The following is a 25309-nucleotide window of genomic DNA, read 5'->3' as shown; positions in this document are numbered from 1 at the left end:
TGCAAGTCTTTCCTGAAGTTTCCACCATTATCACTTGATGGAACCTATTACACCCATTGAAGCAGATGACTTAGGACTGATATTCTATGAGAAGTATTATGGATTGTTGTAAAATTTAAAGGAGTGATTGTTTTGATTGGTGACGAATGTTTCACAGTAGATCATTTTCAAGAATTTGTTGAGTGAAAATATAATTTGAAGAGAAAAGCATTTATGAGAAGGGACAAGTGAATCAAGATGCCAATGTTAATACCCTAATTTAGCTGATACCACATTCCATTTAGTGCTGCCAAGTGCATGTTTTCAGAGATACTAAAGTTGTAGCTTTGGGTTTATTACACATTTTCATTAAATGATTCCATTCCATGCATGATACTGTGCTGCCTTATTTTTTCCTTTGCAAAGCCTCAGGTTTTCTGCTTTATTCTGAAAAAGTATCAATATATATATATTTTAAGACCCATTGATGGTTTGCTTGATATTCTTCCAGGAAGGAAAAAAAGGAAAAATGATGAGATAAGATTCCTAAAACCTAGAGTTATATTTGCAGAATATAATTTTGTTTACTTTAACTCCAGTTTGGAGCCCAGGGCTCAGTCTGGTGAGCGTGGATGAACCCTGGGGGCATTGTTTCAAATTGGCATGACTTTGTTTACATGACTCAGTTCCGCCTTTATTCCTGATATGCCCTTCACATAAGTCAATTTCTCTATGACAGACTTCAGGGTGAGTAGTGTTATCAGAAAAAAAGAAAAAGTTGCTCAAAACAAAGTAAGAGAAAAACTCCAAATATACTTTAGAAAACCAATAAAATTATTAATTTTGACAATGAATTAATCTCTCCAAGATCCATAGCCTGACTCATCCCTCCTTCCCAGGAGACTTGTCTCCCACTAAGCCCATAATGCTGTACATAAAAATCGAAAGTAGATATTGATCCTTTTTGCCATTAACCAGCTGAGAATTGAGTGGCAGAAGCTTATAATTATGGGTTTCTGTAAACCCCTTTCTATCTTTAGCTTGCAGCCTGTCTCCAAACAGGGCTCCTTCCACTCCTGGGCCTCTTTCTCTCTCTGTCATCCTGTGTTGGCGATTCCCCCAGGGTTTGGGTCCTTTGCCTTTCCCTCCTTGCTTTCCTTTCCTACAGAGCGCTGATAACCCACAAAGGCTCTGAGTGCTGCACTGGCTGAAGTTGACAGGAGCAAGGCCTTTGGAGCCGTGTTAATGATGCTCTAGGAGGATAGTCGGTGCCTGGGGAAAAATGGGTTTGATCCTGTGGGGATCATAATGCTGCAGGCAATGAGGTAGCAAATCAAACACGTGCAGCCAGCAGGAGATATGGCTGGTTTTAATCCAGCCACTCCAAGACTGAGGCCAGAATGTGTGTCCACTGCTTAATCATGGCAGTTAAGTCAGGGAACACAGTCCATGCAAATAAAAATGCCCACCTCTGCTAGAAAAAAATTAAAATAATTTAGAAATGTCTATTGTCATCATAGCTTCATAACCTTACGATGATCATCCTGTATTGTCTACATTACGTATGTCTGTGTGTGCTTGCATGTGCGTGTGTAATGCAAAAGGGGACATGCATACTTGGGATTCTTACACACTGGTTGTGAAATTGTAGAGAAAGATGTTACTCAGACACAATGAGATGTATAACCATACATGCATATGTGTGTGTATGTATATATATGTATAATATATATACACACATGTACATACAACACATATACCCATACATACATACATGTTTATAATCTTAATTTGAAAATTACCCTTTCAGAACTACGGACCATAGACTTTTCCTCAAAATCTGTATCAAAGGCTTTAATTGTGAAGAGCAGCAAGTACAACATACATTCTAAGGTATCCATTTTATAAAAGAAGAATAACATAGTGAGTTCATCTAGCATTAAATTTACTCAAGATGAAGGGCTATCCTTTATTTTGAGAGGCTGACTTTCCCATCATTTGCATTACTAAAAAGTGATAGTGGACAGTAGTTATACTTTAGCAAAATAATGACGGCTCTCTGTTGATGTTTCGTCTGCTCCCACCCTTTGTTTTTCTTTTAATTTTGCTGATCTGTGAAATTCGAAAGTCTGGAAACTATTTCCAAAGGGACTTATCTATTTTTGCCTACTTTGTCCATTTGTCCCCACCCCCTTTCTTCCCATGGGAACCTTGACAAAGAACAGTTAATGACTTGATATTCTGTATGCTAATTTATATGTTGTGTCTATCTCATTTCAGAGGGCAGGGGTTGTGGGTGACCTTTCTGCAGTCCATTTGGGATGGTCCCCAAAGAGCTCTTCTTTTAATAGCTTCTTAGAACCAGGATATCTTTGAAGATATGCATGTGTTTTGTGCATTTCATCAGCACAGGCGGCTCTTTATACTTTGTCATCATTCTAGCGTTAAAACAGTCTATTCCTTACATTTTGTATTCAGTCTTAGTCACTGTCACCTTAGTTGGAGACAGTTAAGTTTACATTGTATTGAAGGCTAGGCTGTATTTTGTGTGCACAAACAAAACACTTCACGTGCTTAGCAAATGTTAACTGATGCTTTCTTTTTAAAAAATGCTCAAGAATACTTAAGGAAGTAGAGTTAACAGTAAATTATTTAAGAAAAACAAAACACCTGCTTTCATGTGTCTTTTTTTTTAACCATTTTTTTTAATCATTGCTTTTGCATGAAGCCACCCTGTCTTTTCTGTCTCTTTTTTCCCCTTGTGTTTCTTATTTTTAACATACTCATGGGAAACAATAAAGCCTATATTTGGGGTTTGTGCTCTGGGTGTGGTTCGTTGAAGCCTCTGTTCATCCCCGCCCGCCCTGCCATCGCCTCTCCCCTTTTTGTTGGTAGTGAATTGTGTTTATCATTATACCACGACTCCTGTCACTATTGGAAAAGCTGATGACCTGAATGATGTCAGGTACATTTACCAGCCATCTGATAAATCTGCTAAAATGGTTGGCAGTATGCTGTGCATTCCTCTTTGCTTAGTTGAGGCAGTGATTACCCCCTTGGAACTGGGAGGCAGATGGATTGCTGGGTTTTAAGCTTTTTCTCCTTAGGGTGCCTTGTAAACATGGCAGGTGGAACAAATTATGCATATGGAGCACTGGTTGTTTTATGGGAGAACAGTAATTTCCTAGTTATTTTCTTGTTTCTAAATGTGCATACACAGACACATGGATGAGTTTTTTGACTTACCCCATTAAAAAACTTGTAACAGATCAATACACAAAATGATCAGTGTCTGAGACTCTACACTGTCTAATCTCAAGTAAGGTGTTTGCAGAACACCTTATTTTGGTTTTCCCAGCAGCTGGGAAGAAATTCTTCTTTGAGTTCCAGTAGTCTGGAGCTATTCAGTGTTGCTGTTTGTGGGAAGAACAATTAAAGGAAATTATAACCTGACTAGTGCCCTGTCGTGGCATGACAATGCTTGCAAAAATTTGCCAGGTTTTGCCAAACAGAAATATTTCTGGTACGCTTTTGTCCAGTTGAGGAAACTTGGCATCTAAATGTAGTAAGCCTTTGAACATAATGATTAGAATTGAGATGAACTACTTAAAAAATGAATTGAGCTGCAGTATGGAATTATACTATAATTGAATGACTGCCAACCTGCTGGGAAGAAAAAAATCAGAGACCCTAAGACTTTAGTATCATTTTAATGAGTATGGGATCTAGGCATTGTTGCATGATAATATGTTTCAAATGCTTAGTTGCCTCAGCTGCAGAAATAATAATGAAATAGATGAAAAATGAAGGATATGCATGCAATATTTCTTTTGAGAATGTGTCAACTGCAATTAGGAAGACAAGAAAAAAATATTTTGCCATTTAATAAAAAGTTCTTGGCAGTGGGAACTGTAAAAGGTAGTTATGGTGGTATTGGATCATGTCTGAAAGTAAACCATGGCTCTTTGCATGAAAATCTTTTTGGTTCTCATATACTCAACTTTATGACACGTTTCTTAGGTTCAGAGTATGGTGTTTGTGTACTTTAGTATCCTCAGGAAACGTGTTTAAAATGTATATGCCTTGACCCCACTCTAACCTGTCATCTTGGAATGGGTGGGTCCAGGAATCTGAATTTTACAGGCTTTCCAGATGACGTATGCATATCAACATCTGAGTTTCAGTTTTGTCATCTGTGCATATTTGGGGGGTTCTGTCGTGAGGTGTTTGCCCAATTGTGGCATTGCAAGGTGAACAAGAAGTTAGGAAGTGATAGCCAGCTAAGCTGTTTAAACCAATGGTTGTGGGCCAAGGGAAATGCCTACACACTCCCTGGAAATTATAACATCTGGCTATATTCACAAATTCCATGTCCAGTAATCTTACCAATAATATTTATATCTATGTAAGGGATTTAACTTGTGTTCAAATGCTAGAAAAGTAAGGGGGAGGAAAAAGCATTTCCTTCTTTTATTTCCCTACATAATCCTTCCTCTGGTGTTACTATTACTAGCCACACTTTTTATTCTTTGGCTTTTACTTTCTGTGGGATGACTTTAGGACAGTGAGAACGTTGAAAGAAAAAAGAAGAGAGACTGAGGCCTGGAAGTAGCAGTGAATTCTGCTACTTGCAAATTTCCGCAAGGATTATTGCTCCGATAAGCATTGATTAAGTGCCTGCTGAGGATCAGAAATTGTGCTAAAATTACAAAGATGAATGAAACACAGAAATTGGAAAAATCAATTATTTCTCTGCCTTAATCCTCACACTGAAATAAATGGGATAGCAAATCTTTGGCTGTGACTCTCCCATGACCATCTTTACTCACTCGTACTTTGTGGGCATGCTCCTTTTATCCACACCCATCCCATAGACACTCATTCCTGCAGTAGGTGTTTTTTGCTGCCCTTCACATCTGTATTGGACCTCTCACATTTCGTAAGCTCAGGGATTTCAAGAAATGACATTAATTATAGTGTGGTGTGGTGAAAAATCATACGCCTTGGCTTCATAAGACCTGATTTAAAAGCCTGAAATGAGATTAGAAAGGCGGGCCAGGGCTGTATCAGAAAGGCGTTGCATGCTTTACTAAGAACTGGGACTAGGCCAGTTATGTAAAAACAGACAGGGTAGAGGACAGTAAAGGGTCCATAGAACTGACCAGTGTGTACCCCTTCTAAAGCAATTCAGAATTTTTAAAATTCAGCTTTTATAAGGCAATTCTGAGCCAACCACCACAAACAAGTAGCTGGATATGGCTCATGGGCTGCCATTTTGCAATTCCTAAAAATCTTGCAGCGCCAATGACATATTTTCAGCAGGGAAGAGACGTGGCCAGATTTAGATCCTTCTGATGATGTACTGTGCAGTGAATTGGAGAGGATAGAAAATTGAGGTTCAGAAATCTCCCTGTTTTGTGGGCCATCGTGGCAGTCAAATGAAGACTGATAAAATATGTGTGGAACGGGAAGGAAAGATTGTACCTAAATTTCTACTGGCTGAAAACAAGTGTAGAAGCAGGATTTAGGTAGAAGAACAATGAGTCGCATTAAAGATTTCAATTTAGGCTTTCTTGCTTTGGAGACAAACTCTTCTGGAGCTCTGATGCAACCTTGGAGCTAAAGTCAAGGAACTGATAGCACCTCAGGAGAGTTCACAGAAAGATATTACAAGATTCAGGATAGAACTCTGAGGTATAGCAAGAGTGGTTGGGAAAAAGGAAACTGAGGCACCTGGAAGCATTCAGAGGAAGGAGAAAAGTCAAGAATGGATGATGTCTCCAATCCTGAAGGAGAAGAATTTCGAGAAGGGAGTAGCCAACAGTTTCAGATGCCACAGCAAGATGAAGTAAGATGCACACTGCAGGTGGCCAAGGATGAACCCATTAGGTTATTGGTGATCTTATTTAAGCAGAAGCAGTTGAAGAAGACTGGGCATGGACTCTGGCGTGCAACAGGCTGAGAGTGGGAGGTGACAAATAGAATATAGACACTTTAAAAGCGTAACTGTGACTGAAGGAAGAAAATAGAATAAAAACAAATGTTGCATTTATGGTAAAAATAGGATGTTTATCAAACCTATGTGTATTTGAAAAAGTTATTAGGCTTGGGGAAGTAGACAGTTGAGATAGAGAGATGAGATACAGAGAGGCATGGGGGTGGGGGGAGAGAGAGAGGGAGGGAGAGAGAGAAAGAGAGAGGGAGGGAGAGAGAGAGAGAGAGGGAGGGAGGGAGAGAGAGGTTTGAAAACATTAGAGAAGTAATTTTTGTAGCAAACCTGGTAGTTGAAAACATTAGAGAAGTAATTTTTGTAGCAAACCTGGGAGTAAGTAAAAGGAGCACATGCAGGAGGTTAAGGCTAAATGTGGGTGTAGGTAGGGATATCTATAGGTTGGGGTACAAAGCTGAGGGCTCCAGTACAGAGTCCAAGTTAGGTGCCCTTCTTTATGCTTCTCACACTACTTGACCTTGTTTTAAAATTTCTTAATTAGTTACCTAAGTTTACAATAGACTAAGCTCCATGAAGGCAAGATCGCCCACACAGTGCCTGAAATACAGCAGTTACTTAATAGATATTTTTTGGAATTGGACAGAAGGCATAATTACAAGGACATGGAGAGTGAAGCATTTTCACTCATTAAATAAAATATATTGTGCACAGGGCACTGTTCTAGTAGTTGGGGAAATAAACCAACTAGAATAGTCCCCAGCATTCATTTCTTAAATGAAGGAGGCAATCTGTCCTGAAGACTTCAGCATCTATAAATTTCTAAAGAGTAGGTTTCATACTGGAACCATGACCCCAGGGCTGTAGGTAGCCAGAAGAGAGATCCTTTGCCGAGAAAACCAGAAAATACTCCACATGGGAGGTGGCACTTAAAGTTTTGAAGGCTGTGTAGAAGTCTGTGAAACAGAGAATGACTTAGCAGATAGAGAAATCAGCATGTGTAAAAGTGCAGCGTGCAGACCTTACGTGGGAAACAGTGCAACATTGTCTTCCCTAATCAGTGTTTCCCGGTCACATAAACGCTGCGTAAAACCAGAGGTCAGTTTACATTCAACGAGGCACTTAGCACAAAAATGCAGGCCGGGTTTTCCCAGGGCTTCAGCTACCGGTAGCCCTACCCACCCACCCTGCCCCTAAGGTGGCTTTCACTCTGAGAAATCCCTGACCTTCTTCCACCGACCCAGGAACGACTCAGAGCACTTAAAGTATGCAGGCTAGCTGGGTGTGCTTGCATTGTAAGGAGACTTTCTGACTCCTGCCCCAAGTAACTGCCCCAAGCCTCCCCCAAACCAAGCTTCTTAATGCAAACCAATGCTTACTGGAAGGTATCACGCAGCACTAGCCCTATTCCATATGAAACCCGCACCCTTCGACTTTCCCCTGCTCAGTGGGGAATTTTCTCTGGCTTCCTTCTCTTTCCTGGCTGGCTCAGTGTTTCTTTATTCTCTCTTCCTTAGCGTGAGTGCCATGTACATAGCATCCTTGTTAGAGACTGACCTAATACTCAGAAGTCTTGAAACCCTGTGGAATCTAAGCTACCCTTCTATTTCCTCCTGGGTTGTTTATGATGATTGAATTTTCTTTAATGCTAATTACTGAAGTTCTAACTTTTAATTCAAAAACAATAAATACCTACTCATTATAAAATGCACTAACATTTATGTCAGAGTCGATGTAATCACGTGTATAGGCTTTGCATTGTTTTCTCTTTACCAATGTGAGACGATGCTATCTTGGTCTTTCCATTCATTTGTTAAATGAATATGTATTGAACACCTGCTCTGTGCAAGGCATTGTTCTAGGAGCTGAAATAGGGCAATGAATAATACTGGCTTGGCTCCTGTCCTAAGGAGTATATATTCCAGGCAGTATCTATTTTTTGCTTGTCAGCATGTAGAGGTTTCCCACATGTGTTTTCATGGCAGCATAGCATTCCATTCTATAGAGGGCCATCATTTATGCAGTCGTTCTCCTGTGGATGGACATTTCATCTGTGAGGCTCGATTTCAGAATTCAGGGTTTTATTCTATGAATGTCACTGAATTAGACTATATAGGATATTTGTCTTCCTCTTTTCTTTCTTTGTTCCTTTTTAAATGAAAGTAAATGGGATACACATACATTATCTAAATTTTTTTAAAATAGAAAAAAAAATGCCAAATATAGCCATTGCATAAATTATAGAGCAAGCATGATTATTTTTTCCCTTAATTTTCTTCCATTTTTATCCCTTACTCTGTCTTGACCATCGCTATCTTTAGAGTCTCAATGTGAGAAAAAAATAAAAGGGAGAGAAAAACAGATATCCACATTGCTATGAGACGGTTAACTGTAGTTCGGGTGGCCTTAGGGTGGAATGAGGTATCCTTATTAAAAGATTTTTAACAGGGTAAATGATAGCTTCTTGGTTTCTGGCTCGTTTCTTCCCTTATTTCTCCCTCCCAGTTCTCCTCCCTCCCTGTGCACCCTCTCCCTTATCTGCTCCCACCGAGTTAAGTTTAAAAAAGTATAACTGAGCAATAAAAAAAAAAAAAAAACATAGTCCAGAAGCTGCAAATAAACCCATATTGCTAGGGAGAGGGAAGGTTAGAAAGTTTTGTACTGTGTCCCTTTTGGAACGGTTATAAACCTGCCAAAAAAAAAGGGGGACAGCAAGGGAAGTAAATGCTTGTGTGACAAATCTCACTGCCTGCTTTCAGAGGCTCACCTGCCTTCTGACCATAATGGAGCCCTCTTGTGTTTTCCAATTTCAGCTCTGCCTCCCCAGAACTCCTAAGTGGATTTATTACTCACACTCCATTAAATGTAAGGACCAAGATACTTCTCTCTCCAGATTTCTTCTCCTGTGACTACTAATGCTAATCTAACTACTTGACACTCCAGAAAACCAAGCATGAAACACTTATTAGTGAGGGAGCACAGAACCCCATGGAGAAATGGGGACTTGCCTCACTTCACTTCACTTCCTTTTTCTATTGCCACTAATTTAGACAGGATGACTTTTATGGGAGCATTTGAGGCTCCAGAATAGCTCAGAAATCACAGGAGTGTTTGTATGTGAAGTGATTGTTTTGTCTCTAAGAAACAAGGGAAGCATTCATTAAATAATTATTCCACTTTCCACTTCACTTTTATAACTGTAGGTTACAAGATGACATGTCCTAGTGTGAAGTGCTTCATGGGGATTATTTTTACGAGATATCTCCATCAGCATACACAAGTGCTCAAATACACACATCTTCAAAAGGAAAAAAAAAAGCTTCCCTTGATCTCTCATCTGCTTGCAACTACCATCTCATTTCTCTGTTCCCCTTCAGAGCAAAACTTCACAAAGATCCTGTCTCTGTAAGTTCCCCTTGTTAAGTACACAAGTGGCCATGTTGCTAAATCTGGCATTGAATGCTCAGCAGCACGCAGCACAACTGAACAAAAAGCCCCACTCTTATGGCAGACTTTCCTCCTCGGGGTCCCCCTGACTCTCAGATCACTTCTCAGTAGACTTCCTTGGCTCCTTCCTATTCCCTATCCTCAAAATGGGTGAGCCATGTCTCAGTCTTCTGCCCTCTTCTCTTCCTCCCCTCTCAAAGGGCTCGCACCCAGGCCTGGGTCTCCAAATCCCTCGCCCCACTAGAGGTATGGAGGTGATGCCCCAGCCTCTTCCTTGAGATTCATGCACACCTGCCCAACTGCCTACGTGATATCTCCATTGCCATGCATGACTGGTGCCTCATATTTGACACATCTAAAACAGAATTCTTGATTTCACCCCTCTACATGCTCATCATCCCCCTTCTCTCCAACTCCGAAATGACTATGGTATACCCAGCTGTGGAAGAAAAAGAAGTCCAGATTTCTTCTCCTGTGACTACTAACGCTAATCTAACTACTTGACACTCCAGAAAACCAAGCATGAAACACTTATTAGTGAGGGAGCACAGAACCCCATGGAGAAATGGGGACTTGCCTCACTTCACTTCACATCCTTTTTCTATTGCCACAAATTTAGACAGGATGACTTTTATGGGAGCATTTGAGGCTCCAGAATAGCTCAGAAATCACTTGATTCTATCCTACGTTTTGTTACCAGAAACAAATATTTTTATTTATTTTTCCAACACATATCTCAAATCTACTTTTCTCAATTTTCACTACTACCACTCTAGTGAAACCACTGTCACCTCTCATTTCTAGTATGGTAGTGACCTCCAGAGGGGGTTACTGGCTTCTGCTCTTTCGTTCTTAAAGAGGCCACATGACGAATGGCTAAGGCAGGCTCTGGAGGTAACCTTTCTGTGTGCAAACCATCCATACCACTTAGTAATTATAGCCTTGGGTAAGTGGCTTAGACGTTAGTGCTAGTTTTGTGTGTACCCGCAAAGGGATAGAAAACAAAGTTAGTTAAGACACGTGAAGTGTTTAGAACAGTCCTACCTAGTAGGCGCTCAGTGTGCTCAATAAATAATACCTACATTTATCATCACTAATGCAGTCTACTCTTCTTTGCAAGCACAAGCCAAATCTTGCCGTCTCCTATTTAATATATATTATGGCTTCTCTTGTAGTTAAGCTAAACTATGAATACTAGCTTATAATCCTGCTGGGTTTCAGCCTCCTTTCAACCTCTCTGTCCCAGCCCTCAGCCTTCCTGGCCTCCTTTCAGTTTCTTCAATGCACCAACCTCCTTCTCATTACAGCTTTTTGTACTTTATGTTCCCTCTCCCAGAATTCTTTTCCCTGCCTTTCCCTATGATTGGGTCCTTCTCGTTTTTCTGGATTCAGCACAAATGACCTCTTCAGGAGCCTTCCATGAATACCTATCTAAAGAAATACCTTCCCACTCCCCACCAAGTTAGTCTGTATGTTACCACTGAGTTTAGGTCATTAACAATATAGCATAACCCAAAATATCTTTATGTATTATTTCTTTATTGTTTATTAACTGTCTCTCCCCACCACTAGAATTATAGTTCTTTGAGGACAAGAACCTTTTCAATCTTGGTTATCATTGTATCCCTAATGTCTGGAACATTGCTTGACATACAATAGGCCATCACTAGTTATTTGCAAAAAGAATAAATGATTGGATGGATGATGAAGTAATGAATGAAATTTTTACACTTCAGTGCTGGCTATTAGCTAGTGTCATATTGCATGATACTGAAGCAAAATTATTTTAGACCAAACAACTTCATAAAAATCTTGTCTGTATAAATTGCCCTCGTTAAGGACACAAGTGGCCATGTTGCTAAATCTAGCATTCCCTTGTCTGCCCTCATTTTCACTGACTACTCAGCAACACTCAGCACAACTGAACAACTTCTGAGCTATCATTCCAGAAAAATGATAAATTTGAATGAAGAATAGAAGTTCGAATTTTGTTACTGAAACCCTAGAATTCAAAAGTATCTGAATGGCATGTATTTTTATGGCTACCTACGTTGAGATAAGAACATTGGAAAACCAGAAACAACTAGAAAGAGTTTCTTGTCTCAAATTTTTGTGGTCTGCTTATGACGGGATGGCTTCTACTTAACAGTTTCCTTTTTCTGTTTTGAATTTGAGCATTCCCAGAGTTGCTGCTGTCTCCTCTTGAAACAAACATGGGGAGAAAAATGTAGAAAACAACTAGCTTATGGTGGTTAGAAAAACAGGGACTTTGAAGTCAGACAAACCTGAGTTTGAATCTGGAGTAAATTATTATATCTGTGTAGCCTTGGAGTTCTGAGTTCTCAATCTCTTGAAGCCTCAGTTTTCCCATCTATAAAATAAGGTATTATTAAGGTTATATGATAAAAGTTGGGTGGGCCACAGTGGCACAGCGGGTAGAGTTCTCACCTGCCATGCTGGGGTGCCAGGTTTGATTCCTGGTGCCTGCCCACGTAAAAAAAAGTTAGTTTGCTTGGCACTATGGATGGTACTTAGTAAATGTTAGTTTTCTTACAATACATACGACATTTCAATGCATTTGAATGGTTTGCAGTAGGAACTTAACAGGGTTCAGACTCACCATGAGTTTAGGCTCTGGCATTTTATCTGTCTCTGTCAGACTGTCTTCGAGAATGCCAATATCTTGTGTGGCAGTAAGAATAATAACACCTATAGCAGTTAATAAATAATAATAAATATGTATTGAATGAATGAATTAGTAGACAGTATACACTTCTGTTGTTCATGAGAATCAGCTGTTTCCATATAGCTTAAGGTAATGTTTCCTTAAAAGAAAAATGATTTTCCCTCAACTTATGCAACTGAATGTTGAACAGCAATTAAATCATAATGGAAGGTTACAAGACATCGTGGCACAAAACCACGTTTTCCTCTGCCTCATGTTACTAAGTGTATCTTCTGGAATTGTTTAGTTCAAGTATTTGGAAAACAGTGAATTCTGAGATCTAAATTTAAAAGCAAACTAGAAGTTTTAGAAATGTTTCTTGGATGTTGAGGAATTGTTTTTAGCTTTCATCTTTAAGACCTGAGTGTTTTGTTATTAGATGCAGTTGGTGCTAGGAGGTTTAAGTAGGGAGTTGGTCATCATAATTGGCACCAAATATGTTTGACGAGAACCCTCTGATTGTTAGGCATTTTTGTTAAGTATCAGAAAATTATATAATACACATACACACACTTTAGGTAGCCCTAATATTTTAGAATGTGGATATATATATATATATATATATATATTTTCATTTCTTTAAAAATTTCACCAGAAAAGCATTGTACAGTAACATGGAAAGTATAGAGTTCATAAGAATTAAAAAATAATAATAAAATTAGCACCTGATTTCACACTAAATTTAAAATTAAAGTCAAAATGGATTTAATTTAAATAAAAAACAAAATGATAAAAGTCTAGAAGACAGAGCAGCTAAGCTTACCTATAGGTGTGCCTAAGAGTTACTTCCAGGACCTCTTTTGTGGCTCAGATATGGCCTCTCCCTCTCTAAGCCAACTCTACAAGTAAAAGCATTACCCTCCCCGCTATGTGGAACGTGATATTTGGGAATGAATGTCTCCCTGGCAATGTGGGATGTGACTCGCAGGGATGAGTCTGGCCCAGACACTGTGGGATTGACAATGTCTTCCTGACCAAAAGGGGGAAAGGAATTGTAACCAATAAGATATCAGTGTCTGAGGGAGTTCAAATGGAGTCAAGAGGCTACTCTGGAGGCTACTCTTATGCAAGCTTCAGTTAGGCATTGCTATGTATCATGGTCTGCCAACCCCCAACCAAAACATCCCTCCAACCCTAAAGGACACCTCAGGCTTTATCTGAGATTCTACAAAGGTTCTATGCACTATGATTACTTTCCAGAAACCTACAACCTCCAGGTGGGTTCCTGGGTCAGATAGATTCTGAAACTCAGAAGGACCAGCCTCTCCATGAACACCAACTAGTTTCATCCCTATCCCATATTATTGACAGTCCTTTCCAACATGAAAAAGTTAGAATGGACATAGCCCAAGTACTCTTAGTGGGGGAAAGATCAAAGGAAAAGGTGGAGTTATAACAAAGAAGATAGCATTTAACAAATGAATATGACTACTGAATCATTATATTGATATTTATTTTAACCTCTACTGTCTTGACAAGCAGGACGAAAAACCTAGAATTATGGAACTGTAACCCATACCAAATTTTACATCTGTTCTATAACTAATTGTTCTGGTTTGCTTTGAGATTTATTACTTTTTTTGTATACATGTTATCATTATTTTTGTTGTATATAAAATATATATATATAGAAAAAGTCTAGAAGAAAGTATAGATGAGTATTTGGTTGATCTTGAAGTAAGGAAGAACATTCAAAGCATAAAAGCATTGGAAGAAATCACAAAAGAAAATATGGAGATATTTGACAACTAGAAAAAGGTTCGAATGTCAGAAACATTATAAAATTAAAAGCAAAAAAAAACTAGGTAAAATATGACAAAGTGTTATTGCCTTTCATATATAAAGATTTCTTACAGATCAATAAGAAAGGCCTAACACCCTAGTAGAAAAATTGTCAAAGGACATGAATAATTTATAGAATAAGTTAAAAAAGGCTAATGAGCATGTGAAAGATATTCAACCTCACTAATAATTAAATAAGTGCAAATTCAAATATCAAATGTCCATTTTTCCTTATTTGGCAAAATTGCATGCAAAATGCTACTTGATACTGTCAGGAATTTAATAAGTGTGATACTCTCAGACAATACGAATATGAATGCAAATTGCTTCAAACTTTTTGGATGGTTCAGTGATTCTACATCTAGAGATACAGCCTATGTTGTAATCAGAGATTTGACCAAAGATTTATATATATAAATGTTGATAAGTCAATTTTAATGATAATGAAAAAATTGGAAATAATGTAAAATACCTTATCAGTAGGAGTTCTTTTTAAAAATGGTTTGCTATATAAATTTTAAGCAGATATTCCTTTAAAATAATGTTTTTGAAACTTTTTAAACATATTCAAAAGTAGAGATATAGTACACTGAATACTCATTTTATTATCAATATTATCTAGATTAAATAATAGTGATTCATTACCACATTTACTACATTCATTCCTTTTTCTATTTTTTTCTTTGCTGAAGCATTTTAAAGCAAATCTCTAGATATCATGTCATTTCAGGTCTACCTACATCCCTCAGCTTTTATTTCTAAAAAACTCTGGACATTTTGGTGGATTGAGGGTAGTTCAATGGTAGAATTGTTGCCTGCCATGCAGGAAACCCGGGTTCAATTCCCCGCCCATGCACTTACCCCAAAAACAAGCAAGCGAACAAACAAACAAAAAACCAAATAAGCAAAAATTCAAGAAATAGTGTTGAGATAATGGGATACTCACATGGAAAAAGTAATGAAATGTGATCCAGCCATACAACATACAAAAAAAAATGGACAATGTTCTTGTATATCACAATGCCATTTTCATTACTAACACAATTAACATAATTCCTTAGTGTGGTAGATGTTACTGAAATTTCCCCAGTTGTCTCTAAAATAACTTTTTGTTTCCTCACGATATCACTGTACCTAGGAATCAAGACATTTTTTTCTGTAAAGGGCCAGATAATAAATATTTGGGATTTTGCAGTCAAGACGGTTTCCATTGCAATTATTCTACCTCACCATGGCAGCTGAAAGCAGTAACAATGTGTAAAGGATGGGCATGGCTGTGTTCCAAGAACACTTTATTTGCAAAAACAGGCAGTAGACTGGATTTGGCCTCTGGGCTGTAGTTTTCCAAACTCTGATTTAACTCATTCCTCTATTATCCAGATATTTTATATGGTAGGCGTGAACTTTAAAATCTCGATTAGATTCAGAAACAATTTGTGGGGGACAAGAATACTTGATGGGGGTGCTGTGTGCTTCTTCTCACAGTTCATTAGAAAGTACGTAATGTATGTTGTACCACTGTTACAGATGCTGGGAATAATCGGTGGATACGGGTAGGTAAAACCTGATTCCTTCACTTTTTGTCAGTGGCTTCATCCACTAACGTATGTTGTCCAAATTAATTATTTCATTAGATGTGGCAAAAAAGTAATTTTCTGTTTCAATTATTCTGTCCGTTCGTTACCTGGAATGCTTCTGCAAGGAAGAATTTTCAGTATTAACTCTATGGATTTCAGTTACCCTGAAATACAGTTGATACAGGAACAGTCTTTACAATAAGGATACAATATCCTTATTGTAAATAAGGATACTTAATTCTTTCCTTTTAATTGCCAATTTTCGAAATAAACAATTTGTCCTTTGGTCACTCCAGTGATTTCCAGTGAGTTGGGATTTTAGGGAGATGAAAAGACATTTCCCTCTCTCACGTTATTCTTATTCTTTTGTCATGGTTATGAACTCATGGATTTTTAAAATATGTCCTGTGGCTATCAGTTAGTTGCATTATTCTTTTTGATGCTAAAATAATTCTACCTTTGGCCAGGGGGGTCCCTTTGTGTTGGCTCCTGTTAGTTTTTAGTAGCTTCTTTCTTTCTATCCCAAGAGTCCCAAGAAGAAATTTTCAATGGTAGGAAAATGACAGTGTCTATATATGTTGGAATGTTGATAAAACAAAAAGCAAGCAGGTAGGTTAACAATATTCATAAAAGAGAGACTGGCAAAGAATATGCCAAAATGTTAATTTTTTTTTCTGAACGGTTCAATTAGAGGACATATTTCTCTCTCTTTTCCTTTACATCTTTATACTCTTCTGCAATTCAGATTTCCCACACTGAGAATTATTATTTTATAATAGAAAATCAAGATAAAAAAGTTTAACAGCCTCAGCATGTTTCCTTTACATTAAAATAAGATGCAAATTATTTTTAAAGGTGCTTAGGCTCACCTTTTTCGGAATTGTAAATTGAGTAATTATACAATTGCAAAATATGTCCCTTATTCTCAAAGAGCTTGGAATGTAAAGGGACAGGAAAAACATTTAAAAAGTCAATTTTTTTAACAACATCCAGACTTCAAATGTGTGCTACCTATTTCTCCCATGTGTCTTTATGGACTTTAGAATTTTTTCTTTTATTTTTCCTTACTAGCAATTTAAAAACGACTGAATAGGAATATTTCTCATCACACTTAAGCCACAATTTCTAAAGGTCCCTGTACCTGTGTGTATTTTTCCTCCTACTCTTAACCCATCTGTTGGCAAATGCAAAGAAATAAACAAATAAAAAAAAGAAGGAAAAGAATAAAAGAACTAATCCTTAGTGTAAATTAAGAAGGGCATATAAATTTGCCCCCTTCCCTGTAGTTTGTGATCTCTTATATATTGCCTTGCATGAGCCACTTTGACCTGGGTTCCAGGAAGGATTATCCTGGGCCTGAGAAGGGGAATTTAGAATTGTTGACCCCAGAAAGAAATCGTCCCATGTATTCAAATGAATCAAATTGTGTAAAATATGTAAAATGGTTCTGTTTTTATTTAATTAATTTATATTTGCCATGAGTACTAGAGAAAGAAATGTGAAGCCCTCAACTACATAAATATGTGTGTATGTGTATGTGTGTTTAAAACAAAATCTGTTCCCTTTCCAGTAGATTTACGATCTTCCACGCCCCCCCGCCTAATGCCTTAATGCCAAGCTTCCGTTACAGCAAAATCAAGCTGAGAGGTCCTTACTTTTTTCAGGCAACCTTTTGGAGATTCGAAACATCCCACGTTGGCTGGATCATTCAGTATTTCTGCTATTTCCTGCTCAGAAACAGTTCCCTCCTAGTGTATATTAGAACTATTTGCCTTTAATAATTTCTTTATTCCAACATAAGTTAAAAAAGCTATAATTATAACTATTGTGTTTATAAATCTGTGGGTTCAACAGAGCAAATTTTACAGGTGAGCTAGCAGAGGAAATAAAAGGCACAGTCAAAGGGTTTAACTGAAATAGGTTCGTAAAGTGATTTACAGAGTGGCAGGGTTAAGGGACCCAGCAAGGGATGCGGAAGCACCCAGGGACCTGCAAAAATGGAAGCCTTTAACATCCCCATTGGTGTGGTGATGGCTAAGGGAATTAATGCATACGAAGCACTCTGTGCCAGGGATCTAGCCAGTGCTGAACACATATTAGCTATTGTTATTACTATTAGTTATTCCCAATGATACTACTACTACTACTACTACTGCTAATAATAATAATAATAATAATAATAGCAACATTCAGAATGGTTACTGATGTTTGCTGAGTGCTGCTATATGACAGCATGATCTAAATCAGATCTTCTGGAGTCCGGACTCCATGCCACCCTTGGTTCCTCTTGTTTCCAAGCCTGGCTCCCCAGCTTTCCCATCAGTCCTTTTTTTTCCTGCTTAAGATAGCCAGTGTCAGTTTCTGCTGCTTAGAACCTAGAATCCTGACTGTAACAGTCACTTAAGCAGCACCACTCGCTGACTTGTGATGGTGTAGAATCTGTGAAAGCATCAGGCTTGATCCACATGGGAGTTTGGCACTGAGTCGTATTAGACGTGAGCAACCGAAGGGCATCAGTTTAGCGTCACTGTTTTTATAGTCTCTGAGTAAATGCAAACCAAGGTTCTATTTTATACGATTTTAAAAAGGAATGTCATCTTCATCTGGATTGGTTGTCTGCTTCTAACAGTAGCCATGAAGTTTTTTAAAAAAAAGGAGCAGCCGTAAACAAGACTTGTTGAACAAATAACCACCTCTTCCATGCTGCTTGGAGGCAAATACCTCCTGTGCCAAAGGTAGCCAGGTGACTCCCTGGCGCAAGAAATTCCATTGCCTTTTCTGGGACCTTACTTCGCACAGCTTAAAGTGTAATAGGAAAATCAATGGCCCCACCCTTTCTGAATCTACATTCCTTTGTTAGTGTTGGTCCCATTAGACAAAACAAGCAAATGTCTCAAGTTGTCTGATAACTCGCAGGTGTTCTTAGGTATGGATTTGCTTTGACAGGCTGGCCTGTTTCCAGGGACATTGCAGTGTAGATGATATTCACCCGGCTCCTTTTGGCATATGTATAAGCTCCATCAGGATGGTGACTGTGTAGAGTCATGGTTTGATATAGAAGGACTCAATACATATTTCTTTAATCAGTGAGTGAGCATGTCTTATATTCCTATTGTTTGCACTTCATTATGCAGCACAGTATTAAACAGTTAACAGATGTTCAGTGAGCACTAGTTGAAACAGTGACTCAAATACAGTACAAGGTACCCAAAGTTTAAGATTTACTTAGGCATTCATCTTTTCTTTCCCAGCCGCTAGAGACATTGGCTGTAAATATCGTTAACAGGCGAGACACATGCTCCAAGTGAAAAATTGCGTCTGCCTTCCCCACACCACCACTAGTCTAAATAATTACAGTTCCTGACTTTTAACCAGACCCTAACATTTAATCCTTGAAATTATCGGTGCTGAAAACATAGTGTGCACATATTTTTTTTTTATTTAACTCTAGCAAATGGTAGTAGAACCAAACAGGACACATTTCGTTAACTTAACAAATGATTTTGACAGTGTTTCTCAATATTTTGTTCCTTGAGTCTGAGAATTTTCAAGAAAAAAAAATGCCTTTTTCAAATAGAGAATCCAAAGCATGGATCATTTGGATCACCTCTCTTTCAAAACAAGTAATTTATGGAACTGATTTATAAGGAAATTATTTTAAAGGCAATAGATCAGTTGAACAATTATACCTCATTTAAAAGTGGTTTGAGTTTATCTGCTTTGGGATAGGCATCAAGAGTGAGAGGCTGTCCTGATGAAATGTGCCAATCTGTTGGGCACATTTAATCTGTAATTAGCAACTTTGCCCCTTTAGGGAAGAGCTCCAATTTCTTTGGATTGGTCTGTGGGACGTGCAAATGTAAGGGAAAGCAGGGATGATAAGTGATCAAATAGATGAGCTGTAGCAGCCAAAAGGAGTTCTTATCATTCTGTAGTGCAGAGCCATGGTTTCTTTAGAATTTCAGGAAGTACATAGCACATTTAAAGGAACAGCAGACAACAGGTGTGAACAATACAATAAAAATGATTTCCAGGGTGCGCCATGGTGGCTCAGCAGGCAGAGTTCTCACCTGCCATGCCGGAGACCCGGGTTTGATTTCCGGTGCCTGTCCATGTGAAAAGAAAAAGAAAAAAAAACCATTTCCAAAAACAGACTGTTGAGGTCCTGTATACCAATTTGTCCAGGAGTCAAAATAGGATATTAAGAGAAAAATCATTTTATTATTGCTGAGTTCACTTTGTTCCAGGAACTGAAATATTTCATAATAAAAATTGAAATAAAGGTCAAGAGTGAGGCAAATTGAAATAAAGGTCAAGAGTGAGGCAACAACAGTTTTTTTTTTCCTAGATGGACTCTTGTCATCTTGATGATGATCAGTATATTTTATTCAGCTCTAGTTATGTTTCTGTCTTGTTCAGACTATGAAGTTTTGAGCTATAGCATTTGATAGATGGCAGATTATTTTCAATTAAAAATTTGGGGGCAGGAAAGATGATAATGTAATCATATACAAAATCTAATTTCTGTTTTCTCTATTACATATAGGCCCTCAATAAGAACTTATCAAACAAGTAATCCAAAGCAAACATTTATATTTAATAATTAAAATAAAATGACTGATACACATTTTGAAAATCAGTGTTGCCTTTTAACATAGCATATAGAGCTTGCCATAATTGGTAAAGTCCAAAAATGCATAAATTGATTTTTTTTGTCATTTGAATTATATATGAAGTTTCAAGATGAACTCACTGAGATAAATCTGGTGTCAACGTATTTCTGTATAATAAAGATTTATTTAGTAATGAAAATATAACACATCAATTAGTTCAGGTAGACATGCTTTTTAAGTAGTATTGATTTGCTTTAAATTCCCATATAGTTCTCCTCACCAAAGTATAATTGAATTAACCAACTATCATAAATATTTAATAAATATGGAAAGCACTTAAAGGAGTCAGTAGGACTCCCCTGTTTGCTTAATAAGCATCTACACAGGCCACTTCACATCTTGAGTATTAGCTTATAATAATGACTTCAGTGATAATATGCAACTTGAAACTTCTACTTAGACTATCATTTTTATTGTATCCATTTACTCCAAATAGCAACATATCCAATTGATACATTTTGGTTGGGTGTGTAAGATAAAATAGAGTTACTTCTTTATGTTTCCTTGAACCCTTAGGTTCTTATCTATCAAACTCTATTGAGTGGACCACAGTGGCAGAGTTCCCACCTGCCGTGCTGGAGACCCGGGTTCAATTCCCAGTGCCTTCCCATCCCCCCAAAAATAAAAATAAAAGATAAAAAATTCTATTAGCCAGTTGTTGAGCTGAATGATCGAAAACTGGATATAATCAATAACATTCAAGAAACTTTTTTCCAACATAAATAACGCTGAAGAACTCACACTAATGATCCTGAGTTGCTCTGGTGATCATTTGATTACTAACCCCATCAAAATCCTTGGACAAGATCAGGCAAATTATTCTACATTAAGTTTTAGAATAGCTTTAAGTGGTGACAACATGAATGCTACAGAAGTCATTGTAGTTCAATAAACTTATAAGGTTTTACCTAAAAATATGTTTTATGATAGCCGATACTCTTTGTTAACAAGAGTGGCCAAAGTATGGGAAAAGGAAAAGGAAACTCATCAGGGGGTCATCCACAGCAGTTAACCTGGGCGCTGTTAAGGGGAGCACGTTGTAGACGTGCATCTGTGTGCCCGAGTGTGTATGGCCCACTGCATGGCTTCTCTTTGCCATTACTTACTTCCTCGTCATCATTAAACGCTTGCTGGTTCCTGTCTTCTAGATGACACAGGCTGCCCTAGCAGCCAGTCGGTATCTCCCGTGAAGACACCCTCCGATGCTGGAAACAGCCTAGTGGGCTTTTGCCCTGGAAGTGATGAAGACTTCACCAGAAAGAAGTGCACAATTGGAATGGTTGGTGAGGGAAGCATCCAGACAACCCGACATAAGAAGGAACCAAAGTCAGGCCTCGTAAAGCCAGGTCAGTGTGCTTGATCTTTGTGCTTTTCTCAGAGCATTTTGCCTGGAGTGATTCCAAATTGACGAAACACCTGTACGTCCAATGAAGGAGCACCTGTGCTGTGCTCAGTAGCCAAAACATCCTTTTTTTTAAAAGGTGGTGGGATAGAGAATATATTTTCTGTACTAGTTGCTAATCATTAAGTGTAATGATGTGTGCTTACTATAAGGAGTTAGAAAAGGAGCACCATTGAAGAAGTATAAGCTGGATGGTTTAACAGACCTTAAACTGTATACTTAATTCTAGATTAAATTATGCTAAGAAATTATTTGGTACCATCTAAAATGACCACAAATTATGAAAATCACAGGTTGTCTTGCTGCAGATCTATAGAGCTGGGCATACTTGCTAACGTAGTTATTTTATTTGTTTTTAAAGATTTAAATATGAGGATGATGTTATATGTATATATATGATGTTCAATAACTATAAAATATTACATTGTATGAGATGAAATGGAGATACTTATTGCAGTGGATAAGGTGCCATGAGCATCAGAAATGGCCAATTCTCAGAATTTGTAATTTGTAAATTAATATTTTGTATATCAAAATATATGTGAACTTACATAGTTTTAGTAAAAATAAAGTTATAACTTTAAAGTAAAAGGACATGAAAGTTGGCATTAGATGACAATCTCTATATTGTTTTTCTTTTCTTTAACACCTGCAGTTATTTACTATACATATTTATGAGCCTGAAAGACAGATTAATGGCTTGTACAAACCCTCATTCCTTTCTTTTGTCTTCTAATTTTTGTTTGATGATGACATTGTTGTGCATAGAGCTAGAAACAGCTTTATTTCAATAGAGGCTTGGCACTGTGTCCTCTTCCATTGGCTGGTAGCACTCTGTCTGCTCTTTTCCGTTCTGAATAATCAGTGTGCAGAGCATATCATAATGGATTATTCTTCTGATCTTGTTCAACCAAAGAGAATGTAATCTGGGAGCAAACTGAGAAAAAGAAGTGACATGTTTCCTAATGGTGCCTGAGAAGTATTAGTCATGAGGAATTTGATAGTCTTTCTTTGGAATAATATGAGAAATAAAGGGAATTATACACGATGCAAAGAAAATCACAGCATATAATAGAGAAATATGGGGATTGCAAAAAGGTAGTGAGTACTCTTATTATCTAGGCAATACAAAGTGAATTGGAGAATGTCATATAATTATGAGCAAGAAATAAACCATTACCTTGCATACACAAGACAAGAACTGCCTGCTTCTTCTATCACATCAGTTATCTTCTTTTAAGATACATTAAATGGGAGACAAGTGTAGCGTAGCAGAACAAACTTTTTAAATTTAAAGGGGAGTTTAATATCATTACTCTTCCTGGTTTCAGTAATTATAATCATCATAATTATTCATTAACTTATGACTTTTAAAATTATATGCATATATATAGAATTCATACTGAACATGTTGCTTATTCTGCAGACAGTGATCACTTGCTAAAGATCAGGCACTTATTTTGCTGAGAATCCTTATGGCCTTAAGTCTCCATAGAGAAATTGCAGATTAAGAAAAATGAGAACAAGAATAGTTGTTTTTAATGCTGTTTTTTATTCATGGACTCTTTGAGACTCACAACAGCTGTAGATCCCTCCTCCAGAAAAATGTCCACATGCACAAAATACTGCATAGGTTTCACAGATCGCCTTTATTAGGATTTATGGATCCTAGATTAATGAACCATGTCTGGAGGCAGAGCTCAAACTGATCGCTTTTGTCAACTGCTTCTGATTTAATTGCTCATAGGCATAAACATCACTTAAGCATTTCCTACCTAGGTATCTGTTTGTTCATTTATTTGCATTCGACCAAGGTCAAGGATATCCTTAAAGTTTATTTCTTAGTTGCCTAAAATTTCTGTCATCACAGAAGAAGTTGGTAGAGCTTTTGAATGGGATCCAATTTTGTACAGTAAGCTCTTTGTATTGAGAAAAACCTGCATCATGACCTATAATTCTCTGAACTTTCAGCAGAATAAATCTGTCAGGCTCATAAATATGAAGAGAGGAAACCCTGGAAGCAAGACCTCTGGATGACTCCAAAATTTACAGAGTGCAGAGACATAATCTGTTAAACCACCATAAAAATACTACTCTCAAGTCAAAATTCTCTGCCTCCTTCATAGTCCCAAATGACCACCTCCCTCAGCAAAACCTGAACTTCAGGCCTTGATGTGCGTCCCACTTTTTAAAATAATCAACTCATTAAAACCAATACCAATTTATTAAAATAGCAAGCAATTAGTGGCTCTTACACAGACACTTGAAGGCTCTTTAGCATTGAATAACCTAAACCCATTTAATTTTAGGTCTGTTGTTCTAGATTCTAGAACACTGCAGTTCACCTTAGAAAGAATTATTGGAATGCCCTTTTGGTCATTACGTTAATGAGCTAATATTCGCTGAGGTCTTGATGCAGAGGGAGAAGGCAAATCTGTCACAGGATGATGGGGAAGGGCTTGGGAAGGTGAGCGGAGCAAACCTGTGCCTTCCCAACTGGGCACCGTGTTGCACACAGCATGAAGCCCTTCCTTCCTCCAGGCAGGAGCTGGTTCTGGAACGTCTTGGAGGCAGCGAGCCGTCTGTCATTTTGGCTTCTGTAACTTCATGCCTACACCGATTTAATAAAAAATTGTCACAATGAGCAAAAGAAAATATGCCTGTAGTCCAGTTGAATAGTACGTTGTGTTTTCCTTTTGCCTCCAAGTCAATTCAGCAAACATTTAATGCTGAAGCCCTGGAGATGAATGCTGTGTCTCCCATAAAGTAAGTGTTCAGTAAATACTTACATGAGAAATAGAGTATATACTTTACCTAGAGAATTATGTTTCATGTTGGAAGGGGTGTGGGAGAGATGGGACGAAGATGGCTTCAATGTCATCCATCCTTTTAGAGTTTATAAGTTAAGGCAGAAAAGGAAAGGAATGAAGGTATTCCGATTGGGAACTTTTTTGGGAATCCGGGGTGGTAACCTTCTCCCAGGTACTACTCCTACGTCTAATTTGCAGTCAGTTTTGAGGTGAGGCTGTTTTTATCCAGAAAGAAAAGTTCTAATTGTATTACTGTTCCAATACATTAAATGATGTTCTTGGGCCTCCTTTGATACTTTATTTACCACTATTTGGGGAGTACCTTAACCCAGAGAAGAAAAAGACCTAGAATCACCATTTTATAAATAAAATTATTAAATCCTTTCTTCCCAAGGCTAGTTGGAGAGTTGGAGAAACAATGACACAATTTGAACAAAGAATTAAAAGTATGAAAAGAAAAAAAATACCAAGGAGATAGATAAAGGGCAAATGGTTAGGGTCACTATAATTTAAAAGAAATCCACATGTAGAAACTGAAATGTTAAAATCTGCCTCCAAAAGATGTCACTGTATTTCATTAGCATTCAAATTAAGTTAGAGTCCCTTATCCCCAGACACCAACCAGCCTATTAAAATTAGAGGCCTGTCTGGGCTGAACTATAATAACCTCACAACAATAACGGAAGAGCTGTTACTGAAAAATACATATGGGTGATGCCGTGGTAGAATGCCCACCTTCCATGCTGGAGACCCGGGTTCAATTCCTGGACCATGCACCCCAAAATATATATTTCCCACATTCAGAAACCTTTGCAAGAAAATTCAAGAGACACCAGCTCAGTTAGTGATGAATCAACACAGTTTCCCTGTTGGATGGAGCCTCTTTCACACACAGCCAAAAGCCTACAGGTGTCCCTGTTCTTATCATAAGCATTACTTGCACCTTAAAGTTAGTTCTGTGACGTAA

At 37.8% G+C, this 25309-nt stretch overlaps 1 protein-coding gene across 4 annotated transcripts in view; it reads left to right on the top strand.

The window, feature by feature from the left end:
* SYBU (syntabulin) overlaps positions 1 to 25309 on the top strand; it is a 76941-nt gene that overhangs the window by 3392 nt on the left and 48240 nt on the right. For all 4 annotated transcript variants that reach the window (XM_077167504.1, XM_077167505.1, XM_077167506.1 and 1 more), the window contains one exon: positions 21279 to 21476. In XM_077167504.1, the coding sequence (XP_077023619.1) occupies positions 21279 to 21476 (198 nt within the window). The remainder of the gene's footprint in view (positions 1 to 21278; positions 21477 to 25309) is intronic.

The sequence above is a fragment of the Tamandua tetradactyla genome, chromosome 6 (assembly GCF_023851605.1).
Source record: "Tamandua tetradactyla isolate mTamTet1 chromosome 6, mTamTet1.pri, whole genome shotgun sequence".
NCBI classification, from domain to species: Eukaryota; Metazoa; Chordata; class Mammalia; order Pilosa; family Myrmecophagidae; genus Tamandua; species Tamandua tetradactyla.
This window is presented reverse-complemented; position numbering and strand designations above follow the sequence as displayed.